The 17431-nt window shown below is 36.5% G+C and overlaps 1 protein-coding gene across 1 annotated transcript in view; it reads right to left on the reverse strand.

Annotated features, from left to right (window-relative positions):
• Nucleotides 1-17431, reverse strand: part of LMNTD1 (lamin tail domain containing 1) — a 107212-nt gene that overhangs the window by 72759 nt on the left and 17022 nt on the right. Inside the window, exons 4-7 of the mRNA XM_036251510.1 lie at nt 15911-16091; nt 15269-15388; nt 10481-10695; nt 9696-9867 (exon numbers count right to left, since the gene is read on the reverse strand). Coding sequence (XP_036107403.1) covers nt 9696-9867; nt 10481-10695; nt 15269-15388; nt 15911-16091 — 688 coding nt within the window. The remainder of the gene's footprint in view (nt 1-9695; nt 9868-10480; nt 10696-15268; nt 15389-15910; nt 16092-17431) is intronic.

The following is a 17431-nucleotide window of genomic DNA, read 5'->3' on the forward strand; positions in this document are numbered from 1 at the left end:
ATCACTACCCTTTTTCTGGAGCAATTTGTTGGCATGAAACAGACCTTGTAAATATTTTATGTACGTCCTTCCAAACTGACTAGCCTGAGGATGGAGGTTTTGAATTACACCCTGAAAATTTGTTCTACTGCATAGTGCTGTATTTAAAGTTAATAACATTTATAAAAGTTCCCATCTATAATTTTTTGAAATTTAACCACAGGATTAGTAGTAGTAGTGATGTTTGTTTCAGTGTCAGAAAGTAATGGCAATTACTTGGGTTATTTGATCCTGAAACCCTCAACACCTAGTAACATCAGTGTGAATACTCTGACTTCTTGAACAATATTTCTTATTTGTATGATGAAATGGATCATTAATTACATATGTATTTCTATAAATGGGATTATAATAATTCATAAAGTAAATAATTTAAAATACTTCTGTTTTATTGTTTTCTATTTCATGTTATTTTTTACTTATTTTATTTTATTTTTCAAAATTTTATTTTTGTTACAGATGTTTCTCCTTTTTTACCCCATTGACACCCTCCTTCCCATCCCCCCCCATCCCCGGTTTTGTTGTTTAGGCCCATTGTTTATGCGTACACGATTATAAGTTCTGTGGTTTATCTCTCCCCTCCCTCCACCACCCCCTCTTCTGAGGGTTGTCAGTCTGTACACTACTTCCACGTCTCTGGGTCTACCCTATTCCTCAGACTGTTATGTTCATTATATTCCACAAATAAGTGAGATCATGTGGTATTTGTCTTTTTCTGCTTGGTGTGTTTCACTTAGGATAATACTTTCCAGGCCCCTCCATGTCATCTCAAAGGATAAGAGATCTTTCTTTCTTACATCTGCATAGTACTCCATTGTGTATATGTACCACTGCTTTTTTATCCATTCATCTACTGATGGATCCTTGGGCTGTTTCCAGATCTTAGCCATTGTAAATAGTGCTGCTATGAACATGGGGGTACATATATTCTTTCTGATTGGTGTTTTAGGCTTCTTAGGGTATATTTCTAGAAGTGGGATCACTGGGTCAAATGGCAATTCAATTTTTAACTTTTTGAGGTCACACCATATTGTTTTCCATAGTGGCTGCACCAGTCTGCATTCCCACCAGCAGTGTACTAGAGTCCCCTTTTCTCCACACCTTCACCAACACTTGTTGTTTGATGATTTGTTGATGGTGGCCATTCTGACAGGTGTGAGGTGATACTTCATTGTTGTTTTAATTTGCATCTCTCTGATGAGTAGTGATGTTGAGCATTTCTTCATATGTTTCTTAGCCATTTGTATGTCCTGTTTGGAGAGGTGTCTCTTTAGGACCTCTGCCCATTTTTTAATTGGGTTCTTTGTCTTCCTTTTTTTGAGTTGTATAAGCACTCTCTATATTTTGGAAATTAACCCCTTATCTGATGTATCATTGGCAATGATGCTCTCCCATAGAGTGGGTTGCCTTTCCATTTTGATGGTTGTTTCTTTTGCTGTGCAGAAGCTTTTGAGTTTGATGTAGTCCCATGTGTTCATTTTTTCCTCTGTTTCTGTTGCTTAGGTGATGTATCAGTGAAAATTCTGCTCCATATGATGTCCAAAATTTTGTTGCCTACATTTTCTTCTAGAATTTTTATGAATTTACGGGTCACATTTAAGTCTTTTATCCATTTTGAGTTTATTTTTGTGCATGGTATAAGTTGATGGTCTAGTTTTATTTTTTGCATGTAGCTGTCCAATTTTCCCAACACCATTCATTAAAGAAGCTGTCTTTACTCCAACTGTATGCTCTTGCCACCTTTGTCAAATATTAATTGAGCATAATGTCTTGGGTCCATTTCTGGGTTCTGTACTCTGTTCCACTGGTTTATATGCCTGTTCTTGTGCCAGTACCAGGCTGTTTTGATTACAGTAGCTTTGTAGGATAACCTGATATCTGGTATTGTGATTCTACCTACTTTGTCCTTCTTTCTCAAGATTGCTGTGGCTCTTCAGGGTCTTTTTTGGTTCCATATGAACTTTTGAAGTATTTGTTCTAGTTCTGTGAAATATGTCATTGGTATTTTGATGGGGATAAAATACTTCTGTTTTATAATGTTGAAATAAAAGATCCAGTTATAAAGTTACTCAATCATTCTGTCATTGGGACTAATATCTTGGAATTCTTTGTATGGTCATTAAAGACACCTGTATTACATCTGTAAGAAGGGACATATACATGGTTTGTCTATTCTTTACAAAAAAATGTCTGCAGAAATATGGTGTTGTTATAATCTAAATTTTCTGAAAGCAAGCAACAGAAGAGAAAATCATTACCCTTGAATACATGATGTAATAAAAATTTTCTTTATAAAAAAGTTCTTAATTTTTTTGATGCTATTATTTGATAACAAAAACTAGACAGAAACCCTTGGCAGATTGTAGTACTTCTTCAAGTAATTATTTTCTATTCAGTATGATTGTAAGAGGTCCAAGTAATTGGCCTTTTCTTTACTAAGGATAGCCAGATTTTTTTGTTTAAAATTTCTATATATCAATTAATACAATTTCTAGTTATAACATTGACTAAAAATCTACCGAGTCATAAAGATGTGACATATGATATTTCAAATCCTTAATCTGATAAATTTAACAATGCAATACAGGTATAAACATCAATACACAGAACAGATACTAATATGGAAGACACATAAAAAGAATTTATTTCAAACTTGTATTTCTTTCCTTTGTTACCATTATGGATTAGAAACATGTTCTTTTTTTTTTTAATCCTCATTCGAGGACATTTTTCCATTTTTTTGTAAAGACAGAGTGGGAGGGAGAGAGAGGAAGAGAGAGAGAGGAAAACATCGATGTGAAAGGGACACATCGAGTGGCTGCCACCCGCACGACCAACCAGGGCCGGGGACAAACTGCAACCGAGGTACATGCCCTTAGCGGGAACTGAACCCGGGTCTCTCCGGACCGCAGGCGGATGCTCTAACCGCTGAGCCAAACTGGCCAGGGCTAGAAACATGTTCTTATGGAAAAAAAATTACTTTGATCTTAGGACCTATTGAACTGTAAGGAGTAACTGACCACAGTCTGGCTAGCATAAAATTCCACAAATGTGATCTTAAGAGAGCTTACATTGATGAGATTTTAAATGTTTTATTCCTGCATAACATTATCTACATTCTAGTTTCATTTATTTTTTTAGCAGGCTGGCTTTTATAGTGTGGCTCTGCAATCCTCAGAAACAAAGGGACCTTATCAATATCATTACTATAATGACATTTGCATGGAAGACAGTAGCCACTGTAGCGTTAAAACAAATACCACTGCAGGGTGCACTGTCGATCACAGATGACAGGCAAGTGTATTAGGCAGTGTGCAAATAAAGTGCACATGCCGCAGTGCTCGCTTGAAGCCATGTCTGTAGGATACTATCTTCAGACTAGTTTCTGTCATTTAACTTGAGTTACAGAAGACTGACAAAGTTATCCGAATCGGTAAACTAATCTCAGCAAGAGGAGAGCACATCCTCTGCAGGTCTAGGAACCACAGTGGCAACACATCACCAACGCATCTGCTTTCTGAGAGGTCTGCAGCCTTCCCCAGAGCTCCTCCGTCACACTGCAGCCACAGCCTTGCTTCTGCACTAGCAGCTCCAAGTGCTACATTCTGTCAAACACATCTTCCTTGTTTATTGCTTTTCAAATTTCTACTGTGAAAAATTTCAAGCACAGAAAATATGAAAGAATAATACAACTAATCTGGATACCTATCATCCAGATTCAATCACTAATATTTTGCCATATTTGTATCAGTGATATGCTATTATCACTAAACCACTAGAAATTAAGTACAACCTTCTGAATGAATCTAAGAACAACCAACACAGCTACAACATAATCAACGTTGTAGGAAAGAATATCTAATATTAATTCTATATCCAAATTTACCTAATTATCTTTAAAATGTCCTTCCTCGCTGAGATTTTTGTTTCCTTTTTAACCAGTAGATATTGAGTGAAACTAAATGGTAGTGATCCTGCGTGGGCCACCTGGTTCAGACACAACTTGACGGCTTAAACAAGATTCTTTCTCTCTCACTTAATAGTCTGGACATGTGCCAATCCAGGCCATGCAGAATGTCTTTGTCATCCTCAACACACGGCTTCATCTCTGGGTTGAAAGATGGCAGCTGCAGCCCCTGTTACCATGGCACAGAGGAGACACAGGGCACATGCTCTCCAAGGGCATGAGCAGATGCTATATCCATGACTTCCGGTCCCATTCCATTGTACGGCGTGCAGACACAGTCCTGCCTAACTGCAGGAGAGACTGAGAAAAACAGGCTTCACTCTTGGCAGCCGTGTGTCTAGGTTTCGCTGGACCTGCGGGTCTTGTGTCTAAAGGAACAATGACGTAGGGGCAGTAATTAACCCTCTCTGCCATAGCCATTTCTAGAAATGACTGAGCAATGACAAATTCTATTAAAATTAATTTCCAATATGTTGCAATACAACAATGGGTCTAGACTTATTTCAGGTAAGACTATTTTTCTCCTGTGCTAAATAAACCTCATATTATTCACATTCATTTTGAGTTCATTAGTCTATTCTTTTCAGGATTTCTTTCTCCTTCCGTTTCAGGGTATAAGCTATTAGAGCTCATCAGTATCACTGTGCTGTCTTCCCTCTCTAATTTTCCTTTTCCTGTCATCAAGTTTCTAAAAATAAACTTTTATTTAAGTATAATATACATGCATAACAGATCATAAGTCATAATTACACAGCACGGTGAAAACAGTGATTCATGTAAACACCACTCAGATCAAGAAATGAAACATTGTTAGTAATTCTAGATGCAGTTTTTGTGTAACCTCCAACGGCTACTTCCTTCCTTCTCCCAGAAATAACTACTGTTCTGACCTTGAACACCAGGGTTTTGTTTGTTTTTTAGTTTTATATAAATGGAAACATACAATATGCAATCCTTTTTGTTTGCCATCTTTCACTCAATATTATGCTTGTGAGATTCGTTGATGTTACTACATGTAGCAGTAGTTCATTCATTCTCATCGCTTATGGGATTGCATTAATATATCATAATTTATTTATCCATTATACTGTCAATGAACAATTGGATTGCTTCTAGTTTTAGGCCATTATAAATACAGTTGCTATGATCATTATTATATTTGTCTTTAGTGTGCATGTGTGCATATTTTTAGGCATATGTAATTGCAGAGAATGGAATTGCTGGATTATGGGGTAATGCGATATTCATATATTCATTTTTCTTGCCTTATTTCACTCAGACTTCTAGTATACTGCTGAACGGAAGACAGCATAAGGAAAATTGTTGTCTTGATCTGGATCGCAAGGGAAAATGTTCATTACATTGCCATTAAGTATAATAGTTTGCTTTAGGATATTTGTAGATACCATTTGTCAGATCAAGGGAATTCTTTCAAATACTAATTTTTTAAGGTTCTTTCCTTATGGGTGGGTATTAAATTTTACCAAAAACTTTTTCTAGATCTATTGAGACAGTTATACAATTTTCTTTTTTATTCTGTTAAGATGATGTTTAATTGATTAATTTTCAAACCTTAAACCAACTTTGAATTTCTGAAATAAAACCATGTTTTTGTGATATACTATTCCCAAAAAACCCACGTATAAAAGATCATCATATTGGAAATTAGAATATATTTTTTACTGAATGATAATGAAAGTATGATACGTGTAATGAACATGACAATTGTATGCTATTCTTTTAGTGTCTGTCTTAGATTTTGACATGCATATCCTTGATTTACTGAAGTCTAATATAAATAGTTACTTTTACAGCTTACTGGAAAAGTTGGGAAATTCAGAGTATTTTAATGCCATTTACTCCCCTCCAAACTTGCTGTTGTTATGGGTTAAACTGTGTCCACCCAAAATATATCTTGCAGTCCTAACTCTTTGAATCAGTGAATGTGACCTTATTTGGAAATTGGATATTTGCTAATGTAATCAAGTTAAGATGAGATCATACTAAATTCGGGTGGTTCCTAATCTACTGAATGGTGTTCTTATGAAAAGAGGGAAATATGGACACATACACAGGAGAGAAGGCCATGTGAAGAAGACGAAGGTGAGATCACAGTGATGCATCTACAAACTAAGGAACACCAAGGAATGCCCGCCACAACCAGAGACTGGGAAGAGGCAAGAAAGGATAATCTTCTAGAGCAGCGGTCCTCAACCTGTGGGTTGCGACCCCTTTAATTTTATGGTTGGGGGTCACCACAACTTGAGGAACTGTATTAAAGGGCCAGGGCGTTAGGAAGGTTGAGAACCGCTGCTCTAGAGCCTTCAGAGAGAGGGTGGCCCTGCTGACACCTTCATTTCAGACTTCCAGGGTCCAGAACTGTGAGAGAATACATTTCCCTTATTTTAAGCCACCACGTTTGTGGTACTTTGTCACAGTCATCCTAGGAAACTGATATGTTGTCACGAACTTAAATCCTATATAAATTTTAAATCCTGCCCTGGCCGGTTTGGCTCAGCGGTTGGAGCGTCGGCCTGCGGTCCAGAGAGACCCGGGTTTGGTTCCCACTAAGGGCACGTACCTCGGTTGCAGTTTGTCCCCGGCCCTGGTTGGTCGTGCGGGTGGCAGCCACTCGATGTGTCCCTTCACATCGATGTTTCTCTCTCTCTCTCTTCCTCTCTCTCCCTCCCGCTCTATCTGAACAAAAAAAAAAAAAATTAAATCCTGCAAGTGAATATCAGTATTATTTTGTGCACTAGATACTCATTTCTGTTTATCCATGCTTTGACTCCACATCTTTCCTCACGTCTTCCAAAATGTCTGAGCATCCTTCTTGATCATTTTCCGTCTACTTGAAATATTTCCTTAGCGTGACTTTAATGTTGGTGAATTCTCTTAGTTTTTATTTGCCTGAAAGTGTCTTTATTTCACCTTCACTTTTTGAAGTATATTTTTTCTTGGTGCAGAACTCTAGAATAGTAGTTCTTTCAGCACATTAGCGCATGGGAGATATCATTCCATTGTCTTCTGACTTCCATTATTTGGTTTTCTGAAGTTTTATTATAATATACATTAGTGTGGTTTTCTTTAAGTATTATGGCTGAGATTTATTTTTCTTGACTCTATGGCTTGATGTCCTTCATCAATTTTTGAGAATTTTTGCATGATTTATTTAAATATTACTTCTGCCCCAATCTCTCTCTACCCTGTCCTTTGGGACTCAGATTACAACTCTACAGAAGAAGCTTGTCCCCGTCTCTCTTCCTAACCTGCTTTGCTCTTCCTCTCCTTTTCTTTCTGTTCCTGGGTTCCCCTCCTTCTTTCCTTCCTCCTGGATTTTGGAATACTCCCCACTTCACTTTCTTTTCAACACTGCTTCAAAATTCTCTTTGTAATACAGATCTAACTCTATGAGATGTCTGCTTAAAAACCTCCAGTGTCTCCTTTTCTGCCTGTCCTTCATCAAACACATTAAATACAGTCATGCACTGTATTTATTGCCATTTATGTGATTAAAAACACATAGATTTTACTATAAATATTTCATTGATCCATATATGGATGATTAAAATACAAAAATGAGGACCAGAATGACTCATTCCAATTTTATATCAGACTTCCTCTATGCTTTCTGTATTTTAACATGTTTAAAAACACAAGTTTGGTTGGTAAAAATTAGGCCTATGATGTGTAGATGTTTCTTTAAAACTATCTTTACTGTGAAGCCTCTAGGCTCCTGTCTAATATAGTTGAGAGGCACACTTAAACACAGGGCAATGATTCCCAGGTGGAAGAGTCACATGAAACTAAGATTCTTTCTTCTGTAACTCAGCAAACTAGCCTCCTTATTAGTGTAGGGAGAAAGGAGCAGGGTTGAAGAACCTATGAATAAAATGGCTAGATTTTTGTTTGATATCTTTTTTCTTTGTCAATTATTGAAAAGTGTGCTAATGATAGCAAACAGGTGAATGGTAGGCAAATTAAAAAGAGATTAGATAATTAACAAACTAGGTATCTTTCCCCTGAAAGATCATGTTACATATTCTTTCAGAGAAATGAACTGATGATGCAGGGATTGCTATAAGGATTATTCATAACATCTGCCTCTTTGTATCCATCTTTCACAGTTGAAATCAAAGAAAGGTTCTTACACTTATGATGTATATCTATTCACATTGAAAATTTAATAAATAAAAAATTTTAAAGGTATAAAATGATGAACAGAGGCCTTGAAAGCATCAAAGCAACTATCTTTTTGGATTACTGTTGTAGAATATACTCATACAATGCAATGTCTTGTGTTGAATAGCAAAAATTATTAAGTAATCAAGGTGAGTTGCCACCACTATAGAAAGGTAAATCAAGAAAATCTGAATACAAAATAATATTGAATGTAAATGGTAATTAGAAAAGAAAATGTGAGGTCAAAATTCTTTAGAAAACGAGTTGTCCAGAATGAGTAAAATAGTGAAGGCTATAATTAATTGGAGAAAAACATAAATTAATGTACTTCTTGAGAGTGTTAACTCTAAGTCATAGTGTAGTAAAGGTATGTATGTGTGTACAAAGTAATATATATTATTTATGTATATAATATGTATATAAAACATTGCTGAAAGAGCTCTTTAAATTTCAGACCCAAATCTCTTACTTTACAAATGAAGAAATTCAGTCACAAAGACATAGGGTACTTAATTTTATGAAATGTATTTAGAAATTTATGAAATTTCTATCATCCCACTTCTGAAAGGTATTATTTTGTGGTGTTATTTCCCGATGATGTATTAGCATATTAACATGGTTTTCATACAATTGTTTATAGAATCCCATGTTTCCAGGGAGGAGCCTCAAAGATCACAGGGGAGAAGAAGAAGAAGAAGAAGGGTATAATGGGAATCTCTGCTTCTACTTCCACTTGGGCAGGTCTGCTTGTATTCTTTTCATACGCTGGGACTCCGCCCAAGGTTTCATTAACAAAACATCCCGCTGCTAAATACAAGTTTTCAAATCATTATAACTTCACCAGGACATGGCTTCTGTATGAAACAGCTTAGGGTCCGGCACTGTGTTTTTCTCAATAGTTCTTAAACATTTGGGGACAGGTGATGAACCTCATGGACTCTCTCCCCAGAAAACATGACACAAGTATGCATTTTTTTGTGTGTGTGAAATTTAGAAGATTCATGGACTTCCTGAAATCCATGCACAGATTCTGGGTTAATAACACCAGCTCTATAAGCTTTATTGAGAGAACTTAAATAAAAAACTTCTGGTTGGGGAAAAAATAAGAATTTGGGATTAATATTAGAATGTGTTTGGAAAGGATGAATTTTTTTTTTTTTTTTTTTTTTAGCATACAATAACTTGTAGAACCAGTTTATCCTGCCTAATAAAAAACAAAATGTCTTTTTGACCAAACTTCAAGAACTTTGAATTTTTGTTGGCCATGCTATTTTGCTGTTCTTTTGATTCCTTGATTCATTGAACAGTATTTATCAAGAACAGCATAGATACTGTGCTATAGAAAATGTAAGTGAATGGTTTCCAATACTTCCTTTAGGAGCCAGCTTTTTTTGAAGATATGAGTAATTTTTAATACTTAGCATATTTTACCACTTACCCCCTTTTCACCAGTTACACACACATACAATCCTTGCTCTCAGCCGGAATAAGTATGCATTTGACTTACCAGAGCTGGATCCGACCTGGCTGGTTGAAGACTGGGCTGGCTTTTCAAGGTGCATTCAGCCAAGCTGGTAATGTGAGGTTCAATCAGAGGACAGTAGGGATGTGCAGGAACATTGGGACTGTGGCACCAAGGGCTGTGATTGGGGAAAAGAGATGGTGGGACTTCTTTTTCTCTGTAAAAGAAAAATTAAGCCCGAATTGAACTCAAAAGGCTTTTTTTTTCTTTTTGCAGAGGCATTAGTAATGAAGGCTCAATTAAAAGAGAGAGCATATTTTAAGACCAGACAATATGGATTTTCTAGACCTCATGGGCAGCACTTTTATCACAACATCAGAAGCGTTTGCCTACAAATGAAAAACAAATTCTGCACCTTCAGTCACAGCCAGCTCTTGACCTAAGATAAAATTCTTAGATGTTGCACATCTCCCTTTACCTCAGGACTGCTAAAGATGTGGTGCAGACTTCATCTCTTCACCTCTTCACAGCCTTGCCTTTAACAGCAGCGCCATCGAGACGTGAAATGGCCGGGGGTAGGGTCTCCAATGCTTAGTAGAAATCGCCAGCCTTATTGTCCCATGCATATATCCCTGCTTGCTCTGTGTTTTTATGTCTTAAAATTATTATGGGTTTTATAGTCTTATTTAAAACAGATATTTTTGGACATTACTGATTTACCTATTCATCATAAATTTACTTGTCACCCAGTCATTCCTGCCTGTTCAGTTACCATTATGGGAAGGGCTCAATTAAACAAAACAAAACAGAGCAAAACGAATAACTTTTACCTCTTAAGAAAAGCTAGAACTGGTTCCATCTGAAAGCGTGAGGTATCTTCCACAGATTGATTATGTTTTTCTTTGCTTGTAGTTGTAGCTTTTGGCCAACGAAATATATGCTTTTGAGATGTTGGACTTACTATTGAGCATCTCTCCAATTCAATGTCAGTGTCTAATTTCTCCCAGGCTTGCTTCCAGTGAATAGGAGTGTACCAGGCAATGGCCTAACAAAAATGATTCATTAATATCAAATACAATGGGAGTTATATTTTAAAAGAACATTGTGGGCTTATTGCAATAAAACTTCAAAGTCAAACTGTATGACGTCACTTTACCTATTGTGTATGGATAAGTGAAACACCATAAGAATGTAGTAATACATCCTGGCCTTAGTTTCTGATTCTGAAAATCACAAGCTGCATAACCTCAGTCAGGTTAGTAACTTATAATGTATCTGAATCCTCAGACACAAAATAAGGAGGCTGGGAGTGGGGAATTGCTATATGAAGGTGTTCTGAGATTCAGTTAAGCTACTAAATTTCATAACTATAAAGAACTGTGCAAAAAGTAGTTATAATATTAATAAGTTAAAATGTGCCTTGGCCAGTTTGGCTCAACAGTTACAGTGTTGGTCCACAGACTAAAGAGTCGAGGGTTTGATTCCCAGTCAAAGGCACGTACCTTGGTTGTGGGTTTGATCTCTGAGGGGGTCGTGTGGGAGGCAACCAATCAATGTGTCTCTCTCACATCAATGTTTCTCCCTCTTTCCCTCCCACTCTATTTAAAAAATATCAGTGGAAAAATGCCCTCGAGTGAGGATTAAAAAATGTTTTAAATGTTAAATATTTAAGATACTATATATATGCATATATGTGCATGTGTGTGTGTCTTATATATCTTATTTGAGATGGGAAAATAGGAAGTAGAACCAGAGTCAGAGACACAGAGAGGAGACCACATTCTCTGGGTTAGATCCTAAATGGGACTCCTAAGGAGACCCATGACCACTAAAGCTGGAGTTTGTTTTCTTTTCTCAAATATATGGCATGTGTACAACATACATGTGCAAAAATTATTCAGGAAAATCATGTGTAGGGACTAACAATTATGTCTTTGTTTGACATGAGAAAATTAAGCACCCACGTGTGATCTAATATTCTACTTGTTCTTGTAATTTGTTTTTAGTTTATAAAATTAGAAGTTTTGGGTTTATGCTGTTATCATTGAAAAACTGTTTAGATTGATTGGATTACTCTGATTAGACTGACAAATTAACTAGACATAAAGGCAATGCAAGCTCAGCTAGGCTAGGCCTACGGCAGAGAAAGAGAAAGATGAAATCTATTTTAAAAAGTTCAATTCATGGATCACAACAGAAAAACTCCACTTTTGCTTCAGGTTATCAACTAGGAATTCTCCTCTGTTAGCAGCTCAAACAGACATTTTTGTTGAAAATATGTTGATTTCTTTTTTTGTGTGCAATATCCTTCAGTTAAATTGTAAGATTTTCCTAGACAAGAGTAATATCTTATTTCTCTCTATATTATAGGGACTTAAAAAATTTGATAACAATGATAATGTGATAAAATAAAATTATATGGTTTTAATTATAATTCTGGAATGTTAGCCATATGAACCTTGTAGGCTATATTTAGTACAAGAGAACAATTCTTGGAGTTAGAATGTCTGGCTTTATTTTATTTAGTTCTGCTATTTTACCAATCATGTCACCTTGGGCAAGCCATTTCTAAGCTCCATTATCATTCTTTGTAAATATACTTAAACAATCTGAGAATAAAACGAGATAATGCACAAATAGGCAGCCCTTCAGTGAGTCCTACAGCATAGCAGCCGTCTCTCCATATGTGAATCTTTAATGCAAAAGAATGGATCAGGAAGTTCCCAGGAATTGAATAAGATGCCTATTAATTTTTTTTGCCATATAATATAGAGGCTACAAATACAATAGGACAATGTAAATGGTGAAAAAAAAATCTAACCCTTTTAAAAAATCTGTAGATTCATAGACTGTTAGTGATTCTATTGTAAAGCCTTATGTTATATATTGGAAAACAGAATGAAGATTACATAGATAACTCACGGTAGAGCAGGACTAAATTGACCTCATGAGTTGTTGCTATATTGAATATTCACCATGGACACATTAGTGATATGTCACACTTTACTTTAGGTTTCCTTTTTTAATGACCCATGACCAACAATATAACATTTTTGCTCAAGTCCAGAAACAGAGCCTGTTCTAATTTGTATCACTGACTCTTGTTTTAGGCAGAAGATTACAGGCCCTATAACTTTTTCTGAGATGTGGATTATTTTCTTTACACAAGTTATATAACTAGCAAGCAATTCCAGAGTCATGATAAAGCCTTGGGTTTCCTGTGTTTTAGCATGTCTGTTGGAATGTAGCAAGCCGTCTGATGACTGCAGACAGAGAGGTCAGCATCACTGAGATGAGAGGAGAAATCGATTTGTTGTTCAAAAGAGGAGTGAGGGAGAACTCGGGCTTACATTAGGGTTTCAGGTTAACATCAAGTCACATTTTTGTATTGAATGGAAATATTTTCTATTTGAATTAAATAATGCTGATTGCTTTACCACAGGGTGGGATTCCAATAGGACCTCAATTTAAAAAAGGAGGCTTGCCCGTGGGTGTAGCTCAGTGGTTGAGCATCGACCCATGCACCAAGAGGTCGCCAGTTAGATTCCTGGTCAGGGCACATGCCCAGGATGTGGGCCTGATCCCCAGTGCGGGCATGCAGGAGGCAGCCAATCGATGTTCTCTCTCATCGATGTTTCTACCTCTCTCTCCCTCTCCCTTCCTCTCTCTAAAAATCAATAAAGGAAAAAAGAAAAAAAGGCTTGAGCAGAGGTTTGTGGATGAGGAGGAATTAAGGTACAAAGGGGAGAAAAGAGAGTCCGCGTAGAGGCAAGAGCATGTGCACAGGTCTTGTAGCTTCGTACCGGAAAGTAGAAGAAGGCCCGTGTGGCTGAGAGGAGCGCAGGAAGAGCTTGGGGAGGGGTCAGTCAGGGAGGAGGAAGGGGACACACCCACTGCGGTTCAGGTCAGCTGGGTGGACGCCCTCTCCTGCGTACTCAGAGCATGTCATTTCGCCACCTCTAATGCTTTCCTTCACCCTTCCCTGCACAGAACTGTTATCTCTAACGTGGGCCACTACACTCTATGCACATCTATTAAAGCACTGTGCCACTGTATGGCAGTTACGTGTCATTATCTCTCAGTGTCTACCGCCAGACTCTGATTTTTCTGGGTCAGGAGTAGTTATGCAATAGTTAAGCTCTTTTTTCCCCAGCACCTAGCACAATGCTTGGCAGATATTAAATATATGCAAATATTTCCTGTATGAATCAGATTCACTCTTCCACTAGCAAACAAAATTATTTGTGTTCACATCACCCTGAAGAAATGGTCTGATTCCATGTGAGAAAAGTAGTTTAAATGGCTCAGGAAAAGGGCTAATCTAAATTTGAAGTCTAATTCAGCTGCAGGGAATGACAATTTACCAAACAAAATGTGAAATTTAAGAGCCGAGGGAACTGATCTGTCTGGTTCCACATTTGGTGCCTGGAACAGTGTGCGTACAAGGTAGAAACCCCAAAGTTGTTTGCAGAGTAGATAAATGGGTGCATACATGTGATGAAGTTCTGAAACAAGAATGCCTTATTCCTTATCTGGGTTTTGCTAATAATTTATTATGAGACCAAGTAAATAATTTAGATTGCATAGCTTTATTTTTCACTCTCAATAAAAATTATTGAAAGTATTACAAAATTCAGTTTGAGTCCACAAAAATATGTAACAGTTAAGTGAATGAAGGCTGCAAAATTATACCTAGTGATTGTTCTCTCCATCTAATAACTGCTTGTTCTCACAGAAAGACTTTAAATGGCTCGTGATAAATTAGCAAGTCTATATCATCAGGTATAACTTAGCGAGAAGAAACTCAGAAATAGATTTTGATCAACATATTGTGTGGATTAGTAGTTGTATGATGTAAATTAGACTGGTGCTAAAAAAAAAAAAAAAAAAAAAAAAAAAAAAGGCAGGTATTTAAGAAAAATCTAAAGAATAGTTTTGTAAGAGGGGTAACTTTTTTGTTGTAAAAAAGGATACCTTACTTTACTGTAAGGTATCTCAGCATAAATATAGACCCAAAGACACACCTTACTTTACTGGTTTGTCTTTGGATCTATGTTTATGCTAATATTATACCAAGGAAAAGGTGAAGTGAAAATATAAAATTGTCAAATATTGAGAATTAGTTACTAAGTTATTACTAGTACCCACAATTTTATAGTGAATTAATATCATCAGACAAATTAGAGTTCAGTTTCTTTCATAGAATATTAGTTGTCAAGAGCAGATATCCTATATTATACTCCTGACACTTATTACAACCCTGAGAATAGAGAAGAATCTCCACAAACATTTGAAAAATACATAAATGAATAGAAAGGGCCTGTACAGAGTTTCCTCCTGCTCTTTGGGCTAAATACCACACAAAATATCCATCCTCAATTCTGAAATTTGAAGTAGCTTCATATTTGAAATATCAAAACTATTTTTGCCAAATTGTAAGCATCTCTATGCTACTTTGTCCCTGGGAAGAGGGTGCTGTTGATTTGCTGATTTGTTATGACAGTCAGTGATGGTTCATCCAAGATTTTAGGGATGGAAAAATAATTGCACAAGCAAAGGGTAGAAGGAGAACATGAGACTATTCATTTAAAAGCGATTGTGAAAAACCAGATACTGACCTCACCATTAGGTTTGCACAGGATTGTTGTACAGTTTGGGTTTGTACTAAACTTGTTTTCTTCCTTCCAAAGAAAATCTGACGGTGGCTGATGCTTTGCTTTAGATGCTGCTGCCCAGACCTGTAGAAAAATAGTTTGTTAACAAAGGATGTCGTTGGAGTTTAATAGTTTTGTAAATGTCAGAGGATGGTTGCAACATTATCTTTCCCAACAAATGAGGTTTTAAAATATAATGACTATATAATATAAAATGTCAAGCTGTATAATACTTGATGTGGTTTAAAAGAAAGCACAGAAAGGAAAAACCCTCCAGTATCAAACTATCTATTCTCTAGGCAAACAATCTCTTTTCTCTTAGGGATTATGTTTGCTTAACTTTAGGAACTATTTTATTTTAATAGTTAAATCATAAAAACAAGAGGTATTGTACAACAAATTGAAGAAACCTATGGACTTGTAATGATTTGTATTAACTTACCCACAGAGACAGAAAACAGGGCTCAATTAGCCATAGTAACAAGACCACATTTTACACAGAGCTCGGGTGATGAAGAAACTAGTAGCACTGAGCTGCAGTCTGACCCAGGTAGCTGAGATTTTCCTGTACAATTTCGGTTCATAGTATTGACATCTTATACTCACTGTTACTGTGCAGTTGGCTTGCATTGTGATATTTGGAGGGAATCGGTATCGAGAGACTGTTTGTCCATTCATGTTTTGCTGGAGAATATGATTTCCAATCTCCAGTTCTTTGTGAAGAGAAGAGTTAATGAGATTCACAAATAAATCCTTCACGTCAGCTATTTGAATGTCTCCAATAGCACTAGAAAAATATAAAGAACATAAGGTGCCTTCAGATAAGCATATCTTTAGCTCACATTAAGAACTGAATAATAAATATGCTTTGGAAGTTGTTTCTAAACTGTCTACTCTATTGGACACATTCTATGTGGAGATAGTGTTTTTGGAATCCAAGGTAACTGCCTTGATCTGTTAATTCTGTTTGTTTATCTGTGCAATAAAATCATCTGTTGCACATAAAATAATTAAAGAAAACTTAAAAAGTGCTTTAGGTGTCAAGGTATAAATGCCATAGGAAGATGCGGTGATCATTATTTCAATCCTACTGTTCGTAAAACCACTGAGACATGAAACTCAAACAGATTAAGAGAAAGTTAAATTAGTTTATTTCTGATAAGGTTACTATGGAGATGACTGGCAACTATGTACTTAAAAGAATTCAGCAAACAAAACATGACACAAAGATAAGATGGTAATTTTTCCTACTAACATTTTAAGAGCTTAATATGTAACAGGGACCAGGCTAAATATTTAAATACTAGCATTTTTCTGAGTGTGGGTCACAATCACTTTGATGGATTAGAGACATCATTTTAAAAATGAAATATAGCCCTGGCCAATCTGGCTCAGTGGTTGGAACGTTGGTCCACAGACCAGAGAAACCCGGGTTCAGTTCCCACTAAGGGCACACACCTCCGTTGTAGTTTGTCCCCAGTCCCAGTTGGGGTCATGTAGGGGGCACCCACTCGATGTGTCTCTTTCACATCGATGTTTCTTCCCCCCCTTTCCACTTTATCTGAAGATAAATGCAAAGATGTCCTCAGGTGAGGAAAATAAAAAAGAAAGAAATATAGCCCTAACAATTATAACAACCAAAACTTATTATGTGCCAGGCATTTTTTAAAGATTATAGCTATATAATTTTTTCAATTACAGTTTACATTCAGTATTATATTGTATTAGTTTCAGGTGTACAGCATATTGGTTAGACAATCATATACTTTACAAAGTGGCCCTCCTAATATTTCAAGTGCCCACCTGGCACTGTACACAGTTATTATAATATCACTGTCTTCCCTATGCTGTCCTTTACATCCCCATGACTACTGGTTTGTACTTCTTCCTCATTTCACCTTTTCACCCAGCTCCCCTAAACTCCCTCTGCTCTGCAACCATCAGTCTGATCTCTGTATCTCAGAATCAATGTTTTTATTTTGTTTATTTTGCTCTTTAGATTCCACATACAAGTGAAGTACATGGTTTTAGTCTATTGTATATATGTACCACAACATTTTATCTACATGTCTATTGATGGGCACTTGGGTTACTTTCGTATCCAGGCTATTGTAAATAACACTGTAA

Source organism: Molossus molossus, unplaced genomic scaffold (genome assembly GCF_014108415.1).
Source record: "Molossus molossus isolate mMolMol1 unplaced genomic scaffold, mMolMol1.p scaffold_m16_p_10, whole genome shotgun sequence".
Lineage (NCBI taxonomy): Eukaryota > Metazoa > Chordata > Mammalia > Chiroptera > Molossidae > Molossus > Molossus molossus.